At 43.5% G+C, this 27409-nt stretch overlaps 1 protein-coding gene across 1 annotated transcript in view; it reads left to right on the top strand.

Annotated features, from left to right (window-relative positions):
* ctdp1 (CTD (carboxy-terminal domain, RNA polymerase II, polypeptide A) phosphatase, subunit 1) overlaps positions 1-27409 on the top strand; it is an 85368-nt gene that overhangs the window by 46470 nt on the left and 11489 nt on the right. Inside the window, exon 12 of the mRNA XM_083645972.1 lies at positions 3855-4063. Coding sequence (XP_083502098.1) covers positions 3855-4063 — 209 coding nt within the window. The remainder of the gene's footprint in view (positions 1-3854; positions 4064-27409) is intronic.

The raw sequence follows: 27409 nt of genomic DNA, 5'->3' as shown, positions 1-27409 counted from the left end.
AAATCACCACAGTAGACCACATTACAGGTACCCCCTTCAGTAATCGACTAGCAACTGAAGCATTTGCCTCAATCTTTCTTGCAGCCACACTAAATAATATCCCTCTTGCACTAACACAACTTGGTGCTTACTCAGGCCCGGCACCATGGCGGAGGGGGCTGTCTTTGCATTTTCTGCCCCCAATTGAACTCCTCTTCTCCTTCATGCGGCACAACATTGCTGTATTTCAAAGGCTGCAGCGGCCTCATTTCTAAAGTGGAGAGTGGAGATCCTGGGCGCAAACTAGAAGACCTAAGGAATCCATTGGTACCAGCCCTGTCATGTTAGCTTGTCGGGAAGGGGGTGCAATAATGCTCCAAATCTAGGCAAATTCTAGGCGAGGGAAAAACTGGCGTGGCCATTTTCAAATTGTCCCCTCAGCATTTTTAACTGCCCCCTCAGTCCCTTCATCCTGGAGCCGGGCCTGTGCTTACTATGACGAGACCAATAGCCGGCCTGTGAACAGGGACTGCCGTTCTGTGCTTTGGAAAGTCTCCTGGCATGCTCTCTGCTTGGACACTTATAGCCTTCAAGAGAGCCTTTCTCAGATTGTGAACTGTGGATTGTTTTTTAGAGGGTAGTGATCAGTCAGACATGGCTCCCTGGTCGATCTGTCTCTATGGTATAGGTCAGTACTCAGTAGGGGACAAGAATCACTTTGGTTCATACTGGGAACGCAGCAGTGCTTCACTGTGGGAGATGGATTCAAGGGTTTTTCTCCTTATTTGTTTTCTGTGCTCAAGCCTCATCCCAGCAGTTCAACATATAAGCCTATTCCCCTGGACCTATTCCCCTGGACCCATCTCTTTACAGCTCAGTGTGTGAGAGAGACAATGTGAAAACAAGGACAATGCAGCAATTCCATGAAGAACCTCGTAGCCCATGTTGATACTCACTCAGTGCCGAGGGGAACACAGACACCGTTAAAGTTCAGCAGGCCTGCTGCCTATACAGTTAGATCAAGTAGGCGCAGGTGACTTTGGAGTTCAAACAATCCCCTTAACTTCTGAACGTCTACAACTACCATCATTGTTTTTAAGCATAGTATACCCTCAGTATGTTGGTTGTTACATCAATACCTGCTTACTCGTAAGAATGAAACTGCCGTTTTGTATTAATGACCTGTTTGAAGCGTACCCCTGCAGCAGTTTCATTTTAACCTTTAGAATCTACTTATTGATTAATTTGATTTGTTAAACCTGCATCTTTGCTCATACATTTTCTACATGTTGACGTTGCCATGTTGCTGTAGTGCCATGGATGCAGACCTGATTTTGTGAAGATTGACTCGATTTACTTAAAATATCATTCTGATCTCACTTTTTACTAGGGCTATTATTATGGACAAAATCAAATATCCTAATATTTTTGACCAAATACCTCAATATCGATAGTGCGACAATATTGTAGAGATTACTATTGGTGCTTCCACAAAATATTTACACAGTGAGATTTTTGACTAAGTGGGTAAAGCTTACATCACTTTACTGTAATGCAGCCTTTAAAACCAGGAAAAGACAACACTTATGCCATATCACGATTTTATGATATCCAAAATCTAAGATATCATCTAGTCTCATATCACGATATCGATATAATATCAATATATTGCCTGGGCTTTTAATACATGTAGGCTATTAGAGCAGTCTTTTCAGGATGTTGATGCACAGAGCATCTTGAATCTTACTGCTGTAAATAAATAGGCATTGTTGTTGTTCATACACTGTAATAATCTGCACTCTTGATCATTTTTATCTATGCATATTTTTATCATGATCACATATTGTCTGTTTTAATCTATTTCCATTATTCTGCTATGTTTAATTGTGTGATGTATTTTAATCTGTTGTACGTCGCTTTGGATAAAAGCGTCTGCTAAATGACAATAAAGTAAAGTATGTAGTAGCTCCATTATGAGCGAAGTTTGCTAGGTGCGCTGTGTTTCTGGCAGTGTTGCATGTCTGCTCTCTGCTCTTCAAGCCCCCGCCCCCTGCAAAAGACACTCAAATGCGATTTGGGTGATCACTGATCAGTGCGTCCGCACTGAAGACACGTCAGTCGAAAGCAGATTGGAATCGCATTTGAAACTACCTCCATAATGTATGTGGTTTGGGACAAGTGACACAAATCAGATTTGGTGCTGCTCAGACTCATATGAAACCAATCTGGATAGAATCATTATAGGTAATTTAAAGTTCACAAATCGGATTTGGCCTGCCAGTCTGAACGGAGCCTTAGATCCTGTGTGTTTTTGTTGTTGTTGCTGTCGGTACAGAATAATCAAGCCCTCTTTTACTGTCTCATTTATTTCGTATCCAATCATTTGTTTTTGCCCTGTGGGGTCAATCTAATTTGAATTTGATTCAATGGAATCGGAGGCCGGCCTACCAACACTGGCCTAACATGTTTAGACCCCGCCCCCTCCTTTGTGTTTCCAGATCAGCCTTCCCTGAGGCATTGTTACCATTACCACGGCACTCTTTCGGCTGTCCAAATAACCAACAACATTGCTTTAATGAGCATGGCTTGATGCCAGTAATGATCCTAGCTCTGGCCCCAAGAGAAATGTCCCTTTGCATTTATCCTCGCTTTTCCTCAGCTACTGGCACTAAGTATTATGTGCTGCTAATGAGTCAGTGGATAAAGGGTTACATGCTTGCTCTGGTGGGATTCACCTCGGGTTCCCACCATCCCGATCTGGTGACTGTAAAATGGCTAAGCTGTTGTAAGTGGTCCAATAACCTCGGGCCTTGTGATTTATGGGCTCTTGACAGGATGCGGGAATGGAGAATGGGGAGGTCATGGAGCTGACAGTTTTCTTGAGAAGTTTCAACAGGATTTTCCCCTGAAACAGACTTTTGATGTGTTGTCTCAAGGCTCAATTATGCTCAACGTTAAATACGGATACGGATGGAGCCTTCTGTCCGTGTGTGATTGTGCATGTTTTCTGAAAGCTTGTGGATACAGATGAAACAGCAGTAACACACGCACACACACACACTTGACTCTCTGCTGGCCTCTAGTGGATGTATAGCTTAACATGAAAACAACGTACGTGAAAGAAGCATATTTATTTTCGTACGAAAATGGTGCATACATGGGTGTTTAGGGTGTGGATTGTGTCGTCATGGCAGAAATGAGTTGGGAGAACACTGTTTGTTACTCCCCCTCAAAATACATTTTCCATTCAATAATTGACCCAACAATCCATACAGTTTAATCACCTTTTGAGGCATAGTTTATTTTGCAGAGGGAAAACCATTTTCCTGAGATGCATAATTGGAATCGAGTCTGCAATGCATCAAGTGAATTGGCTATACCATTATTGATAAGATAAGATAAGATATGTGTTGTTCCTCTTTATGATATTCTCAGCAGAAATTCTGTGAATAGGAATTTTCTTAATTCAGCTTCTTCTTCTTTTCAGTGGTATGGAATGTGCATGCGTTTATCTTTGGTATCGTTTTCCAGGTTCTGATTTGCTTAATTTCCTTTGCAAAATAATAGAGAGCCAAATGGCATCTGATTGGTGTTCAGTGGGAGGATGGAAATTAATTAATCAAATTTTCAGTCTAATCCATTTGCAAAAGGGTAGGATATTAGTTTCAGTCGTGGCATGTTTATATGCTTTACAGTAGCTGCCAAATGTTTAAATGATCCAAAGTCAAAAAGAAAAAAAGAATATATACGGTACACACACACACACAAAGTTGGAATATGAATAGACTGATTTGTTGGTGATAAAGCCCTGACCCTGTCCTCAGTCTGACAGAAGCAAAACCGTACAGTAGCTCACAAAAGCTCTTTTCAAATAGGTGGACGACATCCTAGGTGAGGAGAGCGACAACGAGAGTGAGGGGCGAGGGAAGGAGAAACCAGGCGACGAGGATGAAGAGGAGGAGGAGCAGCAGGCAGGAGCTGGGCAGAGCACAGGAGCGGGGCTGGGTCCTCAGGCACCGAGCACGGAGGACAGGGTCCAGAGTACACCAGCCAGTGAGGCCAGTCTGACAGCTAGTGTGCCAAGGTGAGACACGGCTTCATGGAAAAATGCATTCCGGGAGTTTTTTGTTTGTTTTCTTCAAGAAGTTTTTTTTGTTTTTTTGGCATACGTACTTTCCCCTAACCTTGCTTGCAACATGGATAACCTCGCGAGATCAAAAGAGATTCTCTCGACGTAATCCATCTTGTCATGCACAGGCAGTTAAGATGATTGGCCGAACCATGGCCGGCTCGATGAATCAGCGGCAGCCTTAGGCGGGCTTAGGCTCGTCTGGGCAAGTAGTGGGTACATGGTCTTTGTAGTTCTTTTCACTCGTCAACATGGCTGCCGCCGCGGAAGTGACAGGCAGTCTGAATGAAATTGAATGTAACGTTCCCAATTCTATGTATTAAATTCTAAAAAACGACCCTCAACATTTGGGAAGGCTAAGCCACACAACTAGTTCGTTATAATCTAACGTCATGCTTCGAAGGCGACTTTACGACGATGAGGACGGTGAGGACTCAATCAATGATAGACTACCGGTCGCAAACGTGACGTCAGAGGCATGGCGATCTGATTGGTTGAAGTTAACACGCACCAGCGGTGATAGACAGATGGGTCATCCAATCACCTGCCAAGTAGCTTGGAAAAAGTGCCCGCCTCCGTCAGCGGGTCGGGTTACTGCATTCCCAGATCGACTGGTTTAGTGAAACGTAATGTGGAGCTAAACCGTCCATCTGGCAGCGTCAGGTTAACTTTCCCCCAAACAGATCTAAATTACTTTTACTTCAGTTATCGATTTCCTAGGTTTCCCACAATGCCTTTCGACAACCCCCCAGAGAGGGGATGTGAACTTGCGTATTCAACTGTGGGTACATACAAGTGTTTTTCCAATCGAGAAAAAGTGAGTTGTGCCCCCTTAATCAAAATGCAGCATGTGGCCGCATTGCGCCATGATCTACGGAGGGAGGCTAACGTTGGTGGAGGAATTGGTCTCCCTGCCTCTTGTATGATGGATTTCCTCCTGAACATCTGTGCAAAACGGTGGGTCTACAAATAATGTAAGTCCCCCGCTCCTTCATTCTGAGGGACTGACACCAAAACCTGACCCGACAGAAGCACACACAGAAGTAGAGAATCGGCGAGAGATATTTACTTCTCTCGGGTGTCCATTGATAGCTTAAACATTTTCTGCTATCAAAACTCCCATTGTAGCTGCTGGAAATATCTCAACATCAAGTCATGTCCTTTAACTCATATTAGCGCTTATCACGAGTGTAACCAATGTCCTCTTTCACTGATGAACCTCTGCATCTCTGGAATAACCATAGGGTGAGGGATGCTCAATGTAAATTGCACTTTGCAGGAGTCCTCTAAATGTACATTAGATGAGTCTAATAATGACACATATTTCACTTTTTCTATATCGCTTATCATACGACCACGTCACAAACACTCCCATCCCTCATGTCCTACTGAAGCCAGACGGCCTGGTTGTTTGCCATGGAGATGACTCCAAGCAGACAGCAGGCCAACAGAGAGTCTCTATTGCTGCAGGACAGGGCTGAGTGCTCCCCAATTAACACTAGGACTGCAAGTACTGATTATTTTGTTATCGGTTAGTCGGTTATTTATTAATTCATCTAAATAACTAATTTGCACTGCAACCGTTTGCAGTTGAATTCAAAGTTAAGACATTATGTTTAATACCCAGAATACATGTTATCATGTGGCTACATTTAGATTACACTCCACATTGCAGACTCCTGTAGCACATGTGTACAGTAATGGCCAATGAGCTAATTATTTAGGCATAATTTGCACACTTGCAAAAGTGGTACTAGGCAATTTGATAATTAGTAAAAGTAGCAGTTGTCTTCGCCCGGCTTGATTCACACTTGAAATGCTGCTGCACTGTCATGTGCAGAGCCGTGATAGATTTGTAATTTTAATTGTATTGATTTATTGATTGATTTATTGATTGATTGATTGATTGATTTATTTGGGGGGGGTAAATTACAACAGCCCTGGTAGGCCAGCAGACCTGAGTTTCCTGTCTGTAAAACGGTTAAATGGTAACCTCACTGCTGATTGTCAAGGCTGCAGAAAGGAGATAGTTACCTTATTTGTGGCATCTTTCTGTGCAGGCATTCACGCTCAAAACGATCTCTCGCCTATTCTCTACTTCTGTATGTGCTTCTGTCGTGTGTCAGACTGCGGTCAGACTCATCTCCCCAAGTTAAGAAGACACCCTCGCTTGCTGATAATGAACGGAGGCTGATACACCCTGTCAGAGTTCTGCTTAATCGCCACCCAAAACTTGTGAAAGCCCGTGTTCTGGTACCAGTGGTGTGTGAAAGCCCGTGTTCTGGTATCAGTGGTGTGTGCAGCACTGGTGCAAAGCAGTGTCAAGTCATTAGAAAGCCTGTCACAAAAGGGGGAAAGAGAAAAATTGAGAACAAGCGAGCCTTTCAGAGACATAATCTAAAGTTTCCCCTAACACGATCAAATAGTTCTTAAAATGTTTCTTGTGAGGCTTTTTGATTGTCCTCAAAATGTATTTTTTTGTTTTCTAAATACGGTCTGCCTCTTACACTAGCACCCATGTTTCCTTATATTGGAGGGATACGGTACACATTTTAAGTAGCATTGCAGTCTTCATCTTAAAATCACTAAAAACTCATTATGTCTCATTATGCACAGTAATGTGTGAGCTTAAGCCGGGCCGGCTGCGTGAAACGACTAAGCCTTAATGATACGCATCATACCAGGTCTGCCAGGCCAAGTTAATGTCATTCTGCCTTCTGACAGAGAAAGGAGTTTGACTGTATTGTTGCTCAGTAAGGCCATTAGTGGCAATTTGTGGTTTGCAGAAGAAGTCAGTTTTCTGATTTGGACGTGACTCTGTGGGACTTGCGCCCCCTTTGGGAGTTGACCTAATAGTTACCATCCCGTCATTCTCCATCCCTCCGCCACTTCCTCATACTCGGCACAGAATACACAACGGAGCTGTTGCTAAGATACAGTAGCGATGTTGAACGTCTGCTTTGTTCCTGCCGCCTTGTAGTACCTGCTGCTGCCCTCTGGCTTTCTATTACAGTTCACTCTAGCAGATCTGCAGCAACTTTAGGATCAAATAAATACAAATAAAATAATTGCTTTCCTTTTGGTTCTTCTTGACAGTCCTACTGTAATCTATTCATCCACAAATATAAAAGATAGCATTGGATATATACAAACATATTTTGGGATCCAAAATACTGTTGCCGTCATTAACTCAGGTGTATTCACGTATACAAAGATGATAGATTTTTGGCACATGAAAATGATAGCACTAATATCCATAGACAGCTCTTGTTAGCTCCTTGTACCTCATTGCATAGTTCCGTCTATGTTCCATAAATCCTTCCATCCAGTGTTGTAGTGCTTGGCTCCAGGACTCTGACTTGAGTCCAAGTCCTGGACTCATTTTCACGACTCGTGAGTCCTGACTCGACTTGGACTTGAGCACCGATGACCCGGACTTGGACTTGGACTCGAGCATTCATGCATTTTGGACTCAGAAGTTGGAGACGGGCATTCGGACTCGTTAACTTAATTGGTAAAGACTGTTTTTGATAAAGATTGCTTTGAGTTTGTTCATTCCAATGTGTAAGCATGACTGGAAACATTTGCATTAGAGGACTTACAGGACTGCAATCAGATCACCCAAAACCCATGTTAACACCAGGTGTAAATGAAATCAGGCTAATGTGGTCAAGCACTATCCGATTGCAATCTGATCACAGAAAAGGCATGTTAGTGCCAGGTGTAAATGGCCTCTCAGACTCAGGTAATGGGGGCTGGACTCAGACTGGAGAGATATGGTGACTTGACTACAGCACAGCTTCCATCTACTTGTCTATTGTTTGATCAGTCTTTCTTATACGTCTTTCCTTTTGACGCGGTCAGTTTCCATGGGAACCACCTGTCCAGACTATTATATTAAAAAAGCCCTTTCCATTACTTTCTCCTCCAATTAACTGCTGAGCAAAAGGGAGAACTTAAATACTGACCTTGTTCAATCAAAATCAACCTTCAACAGGCTTAACCCCAACCTCCTCCTTTCTCCGTCTATCCGCGCTCCTGTCTGAGCTCTTGGCTTGACATTGAAGTGGATTCACGCCAGTCAAGACATGTGTTTTTCAAAGCCTTGCAAATGAGAGAGAAAGCTGCTGTTTCAGCAGACTGATGGATGTGTTGGTGGTTATTAGCTGTTAGATTGATATTGATAATTTATCACAAGCAGCCAGAAGCGCCTTTCAGCTCAAAAGAGCAGAGACAGATTGAAGGGAGGAGGTTGGACTGGAGGTGAGGTACAAGAGGCGGGTGAATCTCGCCTCCCACCAACTCACAGAAACTCTTCATCATCACATCCACATGATTGCAGCGATGCAGTCACAGTCTCTGCTTGTAGTCTGCTTGTCAGATTGAAGTGGTTTGATTGCCGTCATTGTGTCAGACTAAGTGGCTCGGTTAGGAGATGTATACATCTGAGAGGTTTCCTAATGACTGCACGGTGGCTCAGTGGTTAGTACTGTTGCCTCACAGCAAGAAGGTCCCATGTTCGAACCCCGGTCCATCCCAGGTTCTTTCTGTGTGGAGTCTGCATGTTCTCCCCGTGTTCGTGTGGGTTTTCTCCGGGTGCTCCGGTTTCCTCCCACCATCAAGAAAGACATGTATGTTAGGGTTAATACTCCTGTCAGTGCCCCTGACCAAGGCAACGGCAAAAGAACTGGAGTTGGTCCCCGGGCGCTGCACTGCGGCTGCCCGCTGCTCCTAGTTCTAGGAAGGTTCCTAGTAGAGGATGGGTCAAATGCAGAGGATGAATTTCCCCATGGGGATAAATAATGGATAACTTAATAAACTTTTATTCTGCTTATTCTTACCATATCTCAAACATCAGGTGTACAGTTGCTTTCCTGGCTTAAGGTAAATTATTTTACATGAAAATGTGTCTTTCGGGGCTCAAATGGACCATTTCTCATCATCTAGTTTGAGTAGAATTAAAGGTTAATGCATGATTTTATTCAGACAGTCCTGGGCCTAGGTCAGAGGAGACGAGATGGAGCCAGAAAACACAATCAGCCAGGGAAAGACGAGGCGTGATATATAATTACCGTAATACATTTATAATAAATGCATTTTCAGCAGTCAAAACACAGTTCCTCCTTGTTTCTTTTTATGGTTAATATTAGTACCGTATATTTTTTAGGTTACTTTGGCCAGAAACCAATAAGCATTATTGCGTTTTGGCATTTTGTATCAACGGACTACTCAGATAGTCATTCAGACAACCTCGTCATTCAGACAACTAGTCGGCCGTGAACAAATAGATTTTTGAACATTCTTATGCCCAATCTGAACGGAACAAGAGAGAGGAAAAGAGGACCGAACCAAAGAGAGATGAGCAGAGAGAAATAAGAATTCCAAGTGAGGAGAGAAACAGCCACAGATAAAACAAGATGGCACTCTACTTTAAATCACTGTAGGCCTGCACAGACGACACCTGCTGCAGTTAACGTGCACCAGATTAATGCATTTTTCTGTTGAAATTTTAAAACTGCAAAGTCCCTGGAGTACTATGATCTAACACTGCATACATTATAACCAGACACACTTCGGGCTTTTCATGGATGTGTTTCAGGGACATGTTTTTGCCCCTCAACATCAGACTTCTGTTCCTCATTCCTTGTGGATTTCTCTTTTATTCTTCTTGGACTCTGGTTTTCTTGTTTTTCTTGCCTTTTAAAGGCTGTGACAATCAGACGTGTGCTCTTGGACACACACATGTTTTCTCCACACCCAGCCATGTTTCTGAGGTGTTTAAAAATAGCGGTGTATTTAAGCCATATTCTAGTTTCCGCAACCCAGTTGAAGGAATTCAGTAGCACAATGCAAGAAGGTAGTATGGAAAAACAATGGTGTTCATTGTTGCTTGCAATAGATCAGTCATTTGATGCAGCTTCTGTCATAACAGAATGTTACAATTGTAACATTGTAACACAGCACTATATCTTGCATGTAATTATGCTGACCAGAATCAGAATAGTTCTATAGGTATAACAATAGTATAAAAAAAGGTTTATTGAGCAGGGACACTATGGGCAGGGAGAGAGTATGTCACTGAGCAACAGCAGCAAATATAGTGCCTCGCAGAAGCATTCAGAGCCCATAATAACTTTTTGGAGTTTGTATTGGACAGTTAACGTCTCGAGTGGAGGATCTAGCACTCCCCCAGCTATATCTCTGCCAAGGTGCTGGAGCAGCAGGAACATAAAGCAACTCTGAAGCAAAGGAGTCTCTGTGCATAGTTCATAAAACCCCATTGAGTCCCATTACGATCTAGCCAACAGGCCTGCTCTCCACCTTGTTTGAGAGGAAACATTGTTCAGAACCTGACCTGTAAATACAAGCTCAACATGATGTGAGAAAAACAGAAAGAAATGTTGGAACAAAATTTGCCAGGTTTATCCCAAACCAAACAAGGAAGTTGAATACTTTTACGAACTCAACTGTCATTTTCAGTTTCACTTTGATAGAACAGTGTGCTTTGCATAGAACTCGGAATAGAGCATAGACTGAATAAAGAAATAAAGGTTTTGTGAAGGCACTGTATTTCTCTGCCGCTAAACCGAATGCTAAAATCACATGAAAGCACATGATCTCCTTTTTAAGCCATTTAAAATGTCACTTAAGCTGTGCAGCTGAAGCATTTTACTTGTTGTGTTGACATTTACACTGTGATTAAGTTTGTGTATTCATTCCATTAGACTGTCTCTTTATCATATTGTCACGTCGTCACACAGACTGTCTATCATATTGTCATGTTGTCACACAGAGACTGTCTTTATCATATTGTCACGTCGTCACACAGAGACTGTCTTTATCATATTGTCACGTCGTCACACAGAGACTGTCTTTATCATATTGTCACGTCGTCACACAGAGACTGTCTTTATCATATTGTCACGTCGTCACAGACTGTCTTTATCATATTGTCACGTCGTCACACAGACTGTCTTTATTGTCACGTCGTCACACAGAGACTGTCTTTATCATATTGTCACGTCGTCACACAGTCTGTCTTTATCATATTGTCACGTCGTCACACAGAGACTGTCTTTATCATATTGTCACGTCGTCACACAGAGACTGTCTTTATCATATTGTCACGTCGTCACACAGAGACTGTGTCTTTATCATATTGTCTGGCACTGCAGCTCGTCTAGCAGGAGGAGTCTATGAGACTGCAGACGGTGGACTGATGACCGAACTGGAGCCAGGCGGCAAACACAGACTCATGCATCTAGGTGGCGATGAGTGACGTGATGCATGTCTCAGGGTTTTATTAATCGGATGAGAGAGAGATTGTCTATGAATGCGTCTTCGTTGACATTTTGATAACTCAATAGACCATCAACCCAAGTCAGAAACCTAATGGCGTATGCTGTGAGTCTGTTGGAGATGTGGAAGTGATCAGAACAGCTGTACAGAGGAGGAGAAAGACGGCAGCAGGATGCCTTTGACAAGACGGGTCTAGTCTAGTCAAAACATGTCTATATTATTGTTATATATTAATATTTTTGAGTTGTGTACTTCCATTATACCAAATGTTTCCAACAATGTTCAAGCCCAGAGAAAGTCATACATTTATTGCAGATAACGGCCCACTTCATTTGGTCGCCTGGTCGCCATTTTGGGTCTGTGCACAATCTTTATTTACACTACACTATATTTGTACTCCCCATCAGACCCCAGGAAGAATAATCGCTGCTTGAGGCAGTGGTTAATGGGGATCTTAAATAAATCCCCCCCCCCAATGCTCTCTCTCTGTTCTGTTTCGCTCTCTTCTGTTTCTTTCTCTCTCTCTCTGTCTCCCTCCCGCTAAATGTATTACATCACACATATTTCCGACTCATGACTTTTCCGGCAATTAACTCTGTTCGCCACTCAAACACGTCTGCCGTCGTCTGCTCGCGTCATTTTGAATTTCCTGTGTGTCTCTCGCTCTCTCTAAGTGAGGCGCGTTCACGCTCTCTCACTCTGCATGGTATTTATTTCCAAGTGAAAGTGGGGGGAAATTGTCAGCTTGAGTGAGTGTGTTATTATGACTTGGCAGAACGCAGGTGATGGAGGTAAATTGGGGGTTGTGGGGATCCATTTAGCTCGTCAGACAGCGACAGTGTGAAACTCAAAATGTGTCCGTCTTGAACCCGCGAGTGCTGCGGCGGATCGGTCCGTGTTGTGACTGCATGGGTTTATATATGGCTCTCCCCTCCTGTCACTGTGCTGTGACTGTCCCACCTGAGATTTGGAGAGCGGGTGGAGTGGTAAAAAAAGGTACATAAAAAAAATGCATACCTTGGTGAATCCAGTCCCTATTCAGTGTTAAACGCCACATATTTCATCGGTCAAATCTTGCTTTGCTTTTGAGTAGGTGAGTCTGCAGATGCAGTTGGCTGCACCATAGTGGACTTATACGTTCTTTTTTTCAGCACTATGCTGAAGCAGTCATTAGTGATGACCTGTTTACAGTAAACAAGATGACTGAAACATCCACAGCCAGTGAGACTTTGATTGAATTGTAGCCAGTTTGTTTTCATGCAGAGTATCCATCCTTACATCTCGTTTCCTCTGATCTCTTACATTCTTCTTGTTTTATGCACTTTGTTCATACATGTATTTCCTAGACAAATAAAGGCTCTTCTTCACACAATTATAATTAGGACTTGCATTTATGTTGACTGATGAGACTAATTTCCATGCGTTTGTGAAGAAAGAATGACAACAGTGATGTTGCTGTGGTCGACCAAGATGGTCACACTCTGGATCCCTGCTTTTACATTCTCGAGAAGATTGGACTCTAATACAGAATAGGAAACCTGAGCACAACTCCTTGAGGCCTTAATTTTTCACAGTCATCTTGGCTAAGCAGGCAGGGCATGTGTTTGGATCTTCATTACGCACGGCTTAAAGACCTCCGCCCAGGTGCGGGATTTCCAGCATATAGGGCTGGGTAATATATCAATATTATATCGATATCATGATATGAGACTGGATATGGTCTTAGATTCGGGATATCTTGATATGGCACAAGTCCTTTTTTTGCGGGGGGTTCCTATGGAGGAAACCCCAGGCGAGCACGGGGGGAGAACATGCAAACTCCGCACAGAAAGGCCCTTTTGACGAGATGACCTGGGCAGTAGGCACTGAGGACATGGGGATGGGGGCACACCATCAGCGTCCCAGGTGGGAATCGAACCCAGGACCTTGCTGTGAGGCAACAGAGCTACCACTGCGCCAACGTGCCCCCTTATGGCATAAGTCTTGTCTTTTCCTGGTTTTAAAGGCTGCATTACAGACGGCATATGGACATTGTAGAATCACAAACTATTTTCAACAACAAAAATTCACTCCACATAGGTTTTTGTTTTTGATGCATTCATATTCAGCGAAGCAAAGCAATTATATTGAATATATTTTTGGTGGTAGGAGGAAAGGGGGTTAGGGTTAGTGGTGGGAGAAAACCCACACGAACACGTCGGGGAGAACATGCAAACTCCACACAGAACGGATCTGAGACGGACCGGGGTTCGAACCCGGGGCCTTCTTGCTGTGAGGCAACAGTGCTAACCACTGAGCCACCGTGCCATCCATAGGCCTAAAAGTCCCTCTTTCATCTTATCAACGTAGATATTACAAATCTTTACAAATGCTTTACTGATCCATGGGCCAGTTTTCAGCACAGAATTATGTAAATTGTTTTTATTCTTGTAATTGGACTAGTTTGATAGAGAAATAAATAGTACGGTGGTGCAGTGTGCCGTCTAGAGCCCCCCACAGAAAAAATAAATCATAATTAAGCAGGTCAGGAACATGTCAGAAATTCAGGCTCATAATGTTTTTTGCTTTAAGCCCCGATTATGATTTAATCCATTTTCTTGCACCCATGGTATTACTGTTCTGGCTTATTGCATGCACAGACTCGTGCAGTCTCATTAGGAAAGGGATAGATGTGCTGCCGGCCATCAGGGCATGAAGTCGTATCTTATTTTTTCACTCATGTTTTTGTTTGTTTAATATCAAAGAGGCACTACACTCTGAGAGCCCATTAGAAATGAATGAATCACAGCCAAACCAACAAGAAGCCATACCAACTTCAAGAAGTGTGTTGATTCCTCTCTCACACTCCTCTTGTTCTGCACTCCCTCCCCCCATGTGTTACATTTATTCATATGACCTCTTTTCCTGACCCAAGCTGGACAATGTATTCCTACCTTCATCTGGCAGTAGATCCTCCTACCTGTTTTGGATTGATTTTTGACTCTAGTAAATGTCCAAAGCAAAGCTGTTTTGTTCCTGCAGTGCAAAAGATCAATAGGCCAGATTGCCCAGAATGCCCACTAGATTTGACCATCTTCCTCTTGTCTCTCCCCACTGTAAAGTTTAAATGGAGGTCTTTGGATTGTCACTGGCCGCCTTCCAAATCTCTGCACGCATCAAATTCAAGACTGCTACTCGCCTACAGGGCAGTACATCAGAATGCTCCTCCGTATCTGCAATCTATGCAAGTCTTAGCTGATGAAGACAACTGTGATGCACACAGTTGGTTTCACTACTGTTGACAAAATGTACTAAGTCACTTTGGACAAAAGTGTCTGCTAAATGACATAATGTAATAATGTAATGACATTGCAGGGGCGCGGGCGATGGACCAGTAATCCCAGTGGGGCTGAAGGTTTTGATAGGCGAGTGTTTATAAGTGGATTTTGCGGTGTTTTATAAAGTCCGTTTTATGTGAAATATTCCCTCGTATTCCTCTCCTGGCACGTCCAAGGAAACGAAGAGTATGTCTGTTTTGTAAGTTGTGGCCATGTTGTGAAACGGCTGTTTCATCCCTCACTGTTTTTCCGAAACAGATATTCATTTAGCTTACAGTATCAGGGTTTTTCCTATATACTGTATTAGAGGGATTTTTGGTGCCCCTAAAGAGGTTTTAGCCTCATAAATTAAAATGTCCCACTACTGTAAATTGTGAGGGATATTACTTTATTCTTTGATTTTGGGTTGCAAGAAAAAAAAATCCTGACAAAGGCTGATATATTTGAGTTCAGCACAACCCTGACTTCAAATGAACTCCAAATCAAGCATTTTTACTCTTATCAATTTAGAAAAGACGTGAAGTCCCTTTTCTCTTAATTGCATCCACGTTTGCTTTCCTTGCGTCTTAGTCCCGCCCACCGAGGAAACCTTGCAAGGAGAGGAAACAATAAATGATGTATTTAGAGGTCCGTGTCTGATGAAGCTGGCAGCAGATCACAGCTACCCCCCCCCCCCCCCCCCACACACACACACACACACACACACACACACACACACACAGCTAAAACGGGTTACATTACATACATTACATTGTGTTGTGGATGTATTAAACATAATTTAGGTTCCCCATGTTCTTATCAGTTTGATATGATGGGCACTTAACACGTGTAGTTTATCTGCCATCTCATTAATATGAGCTTCACAATTATAATAATAATTAATAATAATAATATGAGCTTTACAATATGAGTAATTAACGTGATGCCCTACAGCTGTAGTCTTGATGGTTAATGAGTCCCCCGCAACCCTGCATTTCAGAAAGTCCCCCACCACCCTGCATTTCGGAAATTCTCTTCCGCGAAGGCTGCTCTCGTGTATCCTCACTCGTAGATCTCTCCTCACTCCTCGGAGCAGGATAAGAGCTTTGGGACGCTCTTCAAGATGGCAGACCAAGATCATGTGAGGAGCAAGGAGATATCGGATAAGAGAATTGGAATGTATGGTTGTATTCAGGATAACTCTGACTACAGTACACAATAACCAAAAATCAAGCATTTTTACTGTATCATTTTAGAGAATTTCAAAGTTAAAGTCCCATATTTTTACATTGAAATGAAGTCTGAAACTTGGGCTGCTATAAAAACACACTGCTCCATAACTTCAGTCTTTACGCTCGTGCATATTGTTGTGCGTCGTCACACCCCCAAAGGCCCGTTCTGAGCCAGGAAAAACCCTGAGTATGAGTCTGAGATGCACGCTCACTGATGATTCAATCACAGCATAGAATTTCCACTGTATTTTCACGCAGCTTGCATATTATTTACTGCCCCTCTGATGCTTTTTATAGAATGCCGGCTATCATTTCGCGCTCATGAATATTGACACCATCGTTTCACGCTCATGACTTCGAAGCCGGGGTTTCTGCTCGGTAAAACCGGAAGAAAGCCACGTTTTTTTGCAGAGACCACAGTTCTGCTGGACTTTATGCACAAGCCACTGTTGTAAAAGACTTGATGGGTGCTTTGTCAGCTCATGCCTCCGTGAGTAGATGCAGAGGCCATTCTTAAGTAACATGTTTTTAAGTGCCCACGGACTTGTTTTCACGTAACGGTGCGTGTCCACTTTTCCTCGGTTGATATATTATTGCCTCAGCAATAAAGCCCTGGCACATTTTGGAAATGGTTCACCCAGAAGCGCTGCTGTTGTTAAACTTCAGGGAGCGTAACAAAACACGCCACGGGAGACGTTTGGCCTCCGGCGTCGGAACTGACAGAGTTTGAGCAGTACTGGCATTTGCTCCGATTCAGCAGTATTTCTTTGCATGTTTACATTAATTATTAAAGCAACATCAATTTTGTTTCCATGTTGGGTTACCTTGTGCAATGACAAGTATGTGGAATGATTTATTTAAGGGCAGAATATTGATTTAGTCATCATGAGATTTCCTCATAGCCTCTAGCAATCCCGATGGTACTGGCTGTTTTATATGTTCTTTTTGAATACATAGACATGCCTCTTTGGGGACTTGTGAGTGGTTCTCTGTGTCTTCATGTAATGGCAATACTGCACTATATAGATTTAGAGTTGGACCTTCTTCTTCAGTCTCATAGTGACCTGATGTTACAGTCCAATTCCAAATGCTGCTGCTGTTCAGCCTACTTATGTATAGGTCTTAGTGCCCGTTCACACCATACGCCGAAGCAACGCTCAACCTACTGTAAGCTCAACCTACTGTAAGCTCAACCTACGCTAAACCCCCCCAGTTTCATTTAGGCGTCCTTGTTAACAGGCGAGGCCGTTCACACCAGCCGTGCGCGTGTCACGCTCAAGGCGTGCTCAAGCGATCGTTCAGGATTCAGTCCTATTTTCCAAGCGTGACGCGTGAAGCTGCCAGGCATGAAGTCAATGGTGGAGCAGCTCTGAGCGAGGCGCTGAGGAAAAGAGAGGGCTTCTGGTGGGACCGGTTAAGCGTGAGCTCAGGTTCAGCGTGCCTCAAGCTTCAGCTCTGCTTATGTTAAGCGCCTGGTGTGAACAAAGGCTTAGTAGGCCTGTGTCTATTTTGGTTTCCAGTCCAAGCAGGGCAAAACATCAGAAAGATTTCTGCCATTGGAATCACGGCAGCACTCCTTTTAGCTCAATTCTAGATCATAATTGGATCTTGGATAAACTCATTTTCAAAAAATGTTTTACTCTGGGAAAGCTGCCGGACTGTGCGAAGAAATAGGCTCCGGGTCTGTCTGCCCTGCTGCAACTTGCTGTAAATTTCACTGCATGTGAGTTCCACTTCTGAGGTGAATTGGCGGTCAGACTCGAAACTCCCAGCATCTCACTAACTTATATAAGACAAGTGCAACTCCTCTACTGTAGCTATATGTACAGTACAGCAGCTCACTAACTTATATAAGACAAGTGCAACTCCTCTACTGTAGCTAGGTGTACAGTACAGCAGCTCACTAACTTATATAAGACAAGTACAACTCCTCTACTGTAGCTAGATGTACAGTACAGCAGCTCACTAACGTATATAAGACAAGTACAACTCCTCTACTGTAGCTAGATGTACAGTACAGCAGCTCACTAACTTATATAAGACAAGTACAACTCCTCTACTGTAGCTAGGTGTACAGTACAGCAGCTCACTAACTTATATAAGACAAGTACAACTCCTCTACTGTAGCTAGATGTACAGTAGGTAGCTAGGTGTACAGTAGGTGCGCTTTATATACTTCATAATCCTGCACAAGTTGGCAAATAAAGCCTGTGACATGTGAAAGTAATTTTCTTTTCCCCATTCTGCATCTGTAAACTCAACCATAACCATCATCTTCCACCAGTCCTGCGTCCCAGCATTCATCTATAATTGTCAGGTTTTTCATGCTGGCAATGCATCATCAGTAAATTTCTAGGTGCGAGTGCATTTCCATAAGCAGCTACAACCTCTAGTGTTCTTGGCAAATGCCTGTAACATCAGGCTGTTTGTCAGGAGCAACCCGAAAATAGCACAGATTACTACTTGAATCATTTCTTTCCCATGTCTTACAAGCAAACTGCTATTGCTCAGTCCAAGCGTGAGGGAGTAGCTGGCATCATTTAATTCTCCTTCTTCTTTTCTGGCACACCGTGTTATCTGTGGACAGGAATATTCTGTTAGCTGCTTTATTCTTGGCAACACGGAGACTCGATTGCAGAGTATTAAATGTTCATGCCAAGTTGTCAACAGCTTAACCTGAATAAGACCTTAACCGCAATATAGTCTATAGCCAGTTTACTGTGTGCATGTAAATATAGTTACAATGGAGACATAAACAACTGAAACCAAAAGGTTATTTTAAATTACCTTTAGTTAGACTCAATAAATCATTAAGGCCTGGCCCTCATTTGCAATGATGTCGAATACGGTATATAGAAAAGGTTGTAAAATAACAAAAGATACAAGATAAAGAGAACAATCAAATAAACAGACAAATGTATAAATACAGAATAAATATATACAGAATATAAAACAAATCAAATAAGTATATAGATAATAAAATATCCCAGATATAAAACAAATTTGGTGATTAGTGATAATTGATGCAAAATGCCCAAAGTATTTCAAAACATGAATCGTTAGGGTGCTCTGTAAAGAGTTCCAGGCAGAGGGGGCATAGAAGCAAAAAGCAGATTTCACTGATTTGTAGCAGCAGGGGTGAAGCATGCGTGTGTGAGAGAGAAAATGCACACAAAAATTAATTCCGCTTGCAAAGCGTGCCCTGCAGAGTCAGTAAATATTCAAATGTATATTCAAATGAACAAGGAGCTCTCGGTGCGGGCAACATGGAGGGAGGGTAAACATTGATCATTTGCATACTACCGACATTGTAATGATACAAAACTGGTTGAAAATGGGCAAAGTAGCTCTTGTACTGAAGGTAGTGGGTAGGGTGTACAGAAGGCAGTGGTGTGTTTAAAGGGGAATGCATGTGTGTAGTGTGTACTGAAGGTAGTGGTGTGTTTAAAGGGGAATGCATGTGTGTAGTGTGTACAGAAGGTAGTGGTGTGTTTAAAGGGGAATGCATGTGTGTAGTGTGTACTGAAGGTAGTGGTGTGTTTAAAGGGGAATGCATGTGTGTAGTGTGTACAGAAGGTAGTGTGTAGTGTGTACTGAAGGTAGTGTGTACTGAAGGTAGTGTGTAGTGTGTACTGAAGGTAGTGTGTAGTGTGTACAGAAGGCAGTGGTGTGTTTAAAGGAGTGTTTGACTCACAGACCTTATCTGCTGAGAAATTCAACCTTATATCCATGGTGAAGAGGCTGGTGCAGCACTTCTCTCCAATCTGCTGTCTAGTTCCTACCTCTGTACGGAGATGATACACCTTCTCTCACTGATACGTCCATCACTCTGCAGCCCAAAGCCCCGAAGTGAAAGTGGTCACAGAACAGTGCTTTAGCTTTCTTATGGTGCTGACTCAGCCAAAAGCAAAGCAGTTAAATCATAGAACCGCTGTATTTTTACAATGTCGTTATTCTAGTTTAGTGCATTAAGCTGCATAATAACTTATGGTTATTATAATAAATTACCAAACGCTCTCTAATACATACTGGACAGTGGACACCCAAATGTTATGCAAACATTTACAAGCCTTTGGTACAAGTTCCGAAGTGTGGGCATCCGGGTAGTGTAGCGGTAGATTCCCTGCCTACCAACACGAGCGTCGCAGGTTCGCGCCCCCGTGTTACCTCCGGCTTGGTCGGGCGTCCGTACAGGCAAGGTTGGCTGTGTCTGCGGGTGGGAAGCCAGATTAGGGGTATGTGTCCTGGATGCTGCACTTGTGCCTCCTCTGGTCGTTCGAGGCGCCTGTTCGGGGCAGAAGGGAACTGGTGGGAATAGTGTGATCCTCCCACGTGCTACGTCCTGCCAGTGAAACTCCCCGCTGTCAGGTGAAAAGAAGACAACTGGCAACTGTGCATGTGTCGGAGGAAGCAGGGTGCTAGCCTACGGCTCTCCCCAGATCAGCAGAGGGTGGAGCAGCGACCGGGGCAGCAGGGTGAAATTGGCCAAGTACAATTGGGGAGAAAATGCGGGGAGGGGGGGTCACAAAGTGTGTTAGAACACTACACCACAATAGTTTTGTCAACGCAGATTAATAATATATTCGCCATCAGTCATTTGATTGTCCTTTTCCTATTGCGGTCAATAGAGAATGCCCTGATTATTTTCCATCCTCTTGTCTTTGATTGACGGCGGCGAGCCTTATTTAAGATCCTCCATTTTCACATCCGTTTTAATGTGAAATGTGCAACCACCCCCAGAGACACAGCAAACGCACTATCCCCATCCACACATGTGTAAGCTCATTTAACGCCCAATCCACCCTATCATTGCATCACCGCTTTAGGATATATCCTTACCCACCCCCAATACACACACACGCACACACACACACACACACACACACACACACACATATACACACACACACACACACACACACACACACACACACGACAATTGCTTCAACTGTCATCATCACTTGCCACCACGTTCTTTATCTTGTTTCTTTGAGAAGGTGTTTGTCCTGGGGGAGAAAGCACAGAGTATCACCTCGACATCCTCTACTGGGGAGAAAATGCGGGGGGGGGGGGGGGGGGGGGGGTCACAAAGTGTGTTAGAACACTACACCACAATAGTTTTGTCAACGCAGATTAATAATATATTCGCCATCAGTCATTTGATTGTCCTTTTCCTATTGCGGTCAATAGAGAATGCCCTGATTATTTTCCATCCTCTTGTCTTTGATTGACGGCGGCGAGCCTTATTGAAGATCCTCCATTTTCACATCCGTTTTAATGTGAAATGTGCAACCACCCCCAGAGACACAGCAAACACACTATCTCCCCATCCACACATGTGTAAGCTCATTTAACGCCCAATCCACCCTATTATTGCATCACCGCTTTAGGATATATCCTTACCCACCTCCAACACACACACACACATACACACACACACACACACACACACACACACGACTATTGCTTCAACTGTCATCATCACTTGCCACCACGTTCTTTATCTTGTTTCTTTGAGAAGGTGTTTGTCCTGGGGGAGAAAGCACAGAGTATCACCTCGACTTCCTCTACGCCGCCCTTGTGAACTTTTAACCAAGCGTTGAAGTTGATGAAAGCATTGTGACACGTCGCTCCGTTGTCTCTGCACCTGGCAAGCTGGCCTCTGTGATGCTTTGTGCAGAAGAGAGGCAGAGTCCCTGGGCAGCAGGTACCATACATACTTGACAATGTTTAAAACAAAACAAATGGTTTTGAATTTTGATATGAAACGTCATTACCAAGGAAAACATTAAACAAGGCAGGCTCACCACCACCCGCTGCATCCCTTGAGCTCGTCTACCCCGAGGCGAGATAAGACCGTCAGACACTACAAGCAGAATGTGGCAACATATTGGCGGAATTAAGAGACCAGCAGACACGGATAGTAAGAGAAGAAGCGATAACGGAGCGCGCAAAGGAGGAGAGATTGGTGGAAGATTAAAAAAAAAAGTGATATTTCAATCAGAAGCGTCGACAGGAGAAGATGCACGATTTTCAAATCGATATTGCTCCCACTGTTGATTTAAGCACTTCCTTTTGACACCTTGTCAGTCTTCTCTACTAGAAACATCCCATTACCATACACACTTGAATAAATACTCCCATGGCTTAGGAAACACATTCAGATGGTGTTCCTTTATGCCCTGTGCATAAATAATACTTAAGGGGATTGAATTAGCTTTCCACATTTGGTACGAGGTTTATTGTGTGCGAATTTATCATTTGAAAAAGGAATCCTTTGCAGGAAGGATTGGCACACACACACACACACCATGATTGCTTGTTATGCATCCGTGGTGTTTATAGCCACATTGCTTTGCAAATCCACCTCAGCCTTGCCTTGGAGTGGCAGGGTTACATAATGCAGCTTTTAGATTTGAGGTGCTGCCCTACTTTATTTATTCCACATCAAACAATTCAATCAAAGCATGTAGATGTATGGGATATCAAGAAGATACAATTTTCTGCATTTCTGCCGTTTGCATTTGGGGTAGAACAATGCAGGACCGCTGAGAAAGCCTGATCGTTCCAATTCCACCGGTCGCATAGCTCCAGTCCCAAGAGCAGCGCTAAGACAACCTGCTCATGCTGGTTGTGCATCTCAGGTCAGCCTTCACATTAGTAATGTTCCATTCGTACACTTGCGTATCTACACACTTGGATACTGTAGGTCAGTAGTTCTCAAATGGGGGTCCGGGGATCCCCAGGGGTCCGTGGCACTTTGCCAGGGGGTCCGGGAAAAGTTTTCAGGAAAATAAAAATAAAACCGTTTTTTTTTTGGCAAAAGCTTCATAGTTCAACAAAAATATTGTATGCTTCAAATCTAAAATGGTTCATGGATTACATTCTAATCTAACAAACACATCAATTTAAAAGTCAAGCACGTTACCGTGGAAACAATTAAGCTTAGCCCAAAATCACAAATCAGAATGACGGGGTCCCTGGTATATTTTCTATCTTGTAAGGGGTCCTTGGCTGAAAAACATTTGAGAACCTCTGCTGTAGGTGGCGGTGCTGGTATGCACCTCGTTGTTTTGCGATCGGCCAATAAACACAAAGAAGAAGAAGAGTAGGCAACATTTGCAATTGCAAATGTCTCCTGAATCAGATCAGTCAGTCCGGGACTTCCGCCTACAAAAATACGTCATCCCTGCAGTACTCTATTGTGTTCACGCTTGATGCGAACTGCCCCCGAGCACGCCTGAAATGTACTCGAGAGAGACCACCTTTTTCAAGTGGACCCGGGAACGCTTCGTTGATCTGTTCCCATGTACGGAACGCAGTGTTCACACATTACTGAAATAAACCAGACTTTGGGGTCAACTTTGCTCGAATCTGGGCCCAGGTCCCTGGTGTGAAAACGACCTTGTTCTTCTCCAGGCTGCGGTGCTGTTGGTAGCTGGCTATATTATCTGGCACCTTGCCCTTATATAGAGGGTTAGCAGAAAGTCCTATATATGAACTACATGTTCTCATGAAATATTGCTAAACCAAAGATCTTTATTTTATTTCTGTCCTTGTTCCCCCGGTTTTAATCATTCAGTGTAAAACCTCAATTCCCAGCCCTATGTTATGTAATTAATGTAGGGGTGTCACGGTACATGTATTCGTCCCGTGAGTTCACGGTACGGGCATCACGGTACGTCGTTTCACGGTGAATTGAATTGAATTAAACGCCACAGAAGAAGACACAGCAAAACAACACAAGGGCCATAGAAATCCGCGTTCACAGAATGGAACGTTTTGTGGCGATAGGCTGTTTTTCAAATTCTGTCAACATCAAGCCAACGAGGTAAGCTTGCCAATGTAACGTTACGTAGCCGTGACAAAGTCCTTTATAGTTGCGCGTTGTGGCTAAACGTTACATAACACTGACAAAGCTGTTAACTTGTAAACAAGCAACTTACATCGCGTGGGATGAGTGATGCGGTCAAGCAGACATCTGTGGATGCAGACAAGCAAGATGCGGTGAGGAAGAGGGGATGACTCCTTGTCATGTTCCAATAATCCATTAGATGACCGAACGTAATCATATTATGCTAAACAAAACTCACATCCAATAACGTTAAGGCACTGACAGGGTTCTTTCCCGTACTTACTGGGAAAGTGAAACCCATCCCGGTGTCTGTCAGACAGTGGGGGTATCTTTCAACAGGGTAGAAGTTCTTCTTCTGCCGTTTTATTCTTCTTCTACTGAACATGTAGGTATTTTGACGTTGACTAAAGAAATACTGCCGCCTAGTGGCCGCTTTTAGATAGAATTCCAAATTAGTGCTTACATCAAACACATCAATAGCAAATGCTACATAAAACAAATACAACAGGGGGAGGGGATGGTGGGAGTATTAGGCTACTCCACACATGCGCTCTGTTTACAAACTTGTGTACAATAAAGATTTAAAGTGGGGGGAAATGCCTTTGCCCTGTCAAACACCTGGAATACAGACATCTGAGAGGGAGGCGCACCCCACACTTTGAAAATCACTGCTCTAGAGTAAAACCTTTTTGTGTGGATTGCCTAGATCTTATTAAATAGTGGACATTTATTCATTCCCACATATTAGACACTATTTCTGATGGTAAAAATAGCGTAAAAAGCAGAATTCAGACAAATTCAAAGGGAAAAAAACAGAATTTGGGATTTGTTGCTTTTTCCCCCGTTTTCGTACCGTACCGTATTCGTACCGAACCGTGACCCCAAAACCGAGGTACGTACCGTACCGTGACTTTTGTGTACCGTGACACCCCTAAATTAATGGTAGCCATTATTTGTCATGCACTGCTATAATCGTACACTGTGTATCTGCTGGTCATTAAAAAGTCTGAAAAACCTAATGTAAATTATATAAATTATAATACAAAGCTTCACAAAGTATTTTTTTAAATTCAGCCGCAGTGTGAACTATTTCCCTTCTTTGATTTCATCGTAGAGCATTGTTTCTGTGTTCAGCAGCACAGACACCTCGTTAGCATAGCTATATGTTAAGGAATTACTGTTAAACACTGCCTGGATGAGAGGTTCATTGTGGTGTTCATTACATTTCAGTAGATGGATCATGGAACAGCGCACTCTCTATCCTCTGAGAGAGGGGATGATGGTGTGGGAAGTTGGACTGTGAGCTTTCCAATTAGAACGTTTGCACCCAAGGGTGCTCTAACCTGGGTAATTGTTTTTAAAGACAGGCCGATAATGCTGAAGACTGTCGTAATGGTATTGTACTGATCCAACAGGCGCACGAATGATTCATTAGCATAAAGAAACCTGTTGTTTTCTACCCGCTGATAAACAGTGCAGTTGTTTGTCCCAAAGCAATGCTACTTTTGTTGTTGTTGTTGTTGTTGTTGGTTTTTATCTCTTTGACGGCAGAAGCTTTCATAATGTATCCTCTGCTGCAGGGCATATTGATGCTGGGTATAGATTAATTAAATGCCTGACATTCACAGAGAGAGGAGAAAACAAACAGACTAATTGAATTGTTTTTTTTTTTGCTTATAGCAGTTTTGCATTCAATTTGTTCTATTTTTGGGTCATGAAGCCAGAGCCATTTCTGTTGGACCACCAAGCTCCATGATTATGTGTCAGCTGTCAGGTTGTTCTCGAAGATTGTGTGTGTGGGTGTGGGTGTGTGTGTGTGCGTGCGTGTGCGTGCGTGTGTGTGTGTGTGTGCGTGCGTGCGTGCGTGCGTGCGTGCGACTGAGAGAGAAATATGGGGTGGAGGGTATTTCTTCCAATGGTTTTACAAATGGGTCATTTTACAAGAATAGAATGTCGGTCTTAGTGAGAAGTGATGCTAAGACAAAAACCCTTTCGAGGTTTTGTTGGCACGACCGACTGGGAGGATCGATACGCGATATTAGGTTTGTGAAAATGTTGTTAGAAATTGCAAATAATAATATTTCTATGGAAAGCTTGTGAAATTGTGACGGGCAAGCCATCTGAAAATGGAGCGAATATCACAATACATTTTTCTGCCCCCACAGTGTGGATTGTCACATTTATACTGTGATTGAGTTTGGATATACGCATATCGTCTCATCTCTAGTATGTAGGTGTTGTGAAACTTGAAAGCCTTCTCTCATCCCACGTGGAGTCCGCTCCATTAGTTACCAGCAGCCTGGCCCGTGGGACTCTTTGTCATGTCATGTGGCACACACATGTGTCCTGTTAGTCTGACAATGAAGCCTGGCACCTGAGCCCCAAAGGCGCTGTGATCGATGCTATGCACAAAAGGGAAGATTAAACATGGGTTTAACGGACACTGACAGCCCTACGCTTGCTCGGCTGCCCCCGTGGGTGCACAAATCCAATGGACAGCGCTCCCTGCCCCTGATAAACAGAGCTAGAGCATAGGAAAGGTAAAACCGCAAGTAATCTGGCCTAGTTTTCACCTCACGGTTCTCAGCTCCAAGCTGGTGATGCAGGCAGTTTTTTCTATTTATGTGCTCGGCTTTGATTGATCTCACTATGAAGCAAAGAGAGGCATCTGGGGGCAGGCTGGCCTGCTAATATCCAGTGTTTATTACCACTCATACACACACAGCCACACACATGACACTCACACTCTCCCTCACACAAACATACATACAATGAATTGCTATACTTGTGAGGACCTTCTGTTGGACCCCAGGAAGACTAGCTGTCGTCCAGGCAGCAGCTAATGGGCATCCTTTTAATAAACAAATAAACTACATTCATTCCCAAACCTTAGAGTAAATTAACTAGTTCAGCAACTAATGATTATTTTCATTATCAATTATTAAAGAAAAATGTTATTTTTTTAATTAATCAATTAATAATTTCATCTCATCACAAGTTACCAGAGCCCCAAATTATTCTTCAAATTGCTTACATAGTCTGACGAGCAGTAAAGAAAAAAAAAAGCCTATAGCTTTCTCTGCTGATTGGGGACCCGGAGTGCGGCCTCTGCTTGGGGGCCACACATTGAGAAAGGCATGGCAGTTCTGTTCCCCAGTAGAAGGCTGCCAGCGCTGGCCATGTACAGAGAGGAGCAGCTCGTTAGGAGTCACCCCGTCACACCCTGGCAATTAGCCAGCTGTGGAGGAAACGCTTTGAGCTCAGACGCTGCTCGTTTCCTGTCTCCACTCACTGGATGAACCTGAGCTCAGACACTGCTCGTTTCCTGTCTCCACTCACTGGATGAACCTGAGCTCAGACACTGCTCGTTTCCTGTCTCCACTCACTGGATGAACCTGAGCTCAGACACTGCTCGTTTCCTGTCTCCACTCACTGGATGAACCTGAGCTCAGACGCTGCTCGTTTCCTGTCTCCACTCACTGGATGAACCTGAGCTCAGACACTGCTCGTTTCCTGTCTCCACTCACTGGATGAACCTGAGCTCAGACACTGCTCGTTTCCTGTCTCCACTCACTGGATGAACCTGAGCTCAGACACTGCTCATTTACTGTCTCCACTC

Source organism: Poromitra crassiceps (assembly GCF_964638095.1).
Source record: "Poromitra crassiceps genome assembly, chromosome: 11".
Lineage (NCBI taxonomy): Eukaryota > Metazoa > Chordata > Actinopteri > Beryciformes > Melamphaidae > Poromitra > Poromitra crassiceps.
Note: the sequence above shows the minus strand (reverse complement) of the source record. Positions and strands in the feature narration are given on the sequence as shown.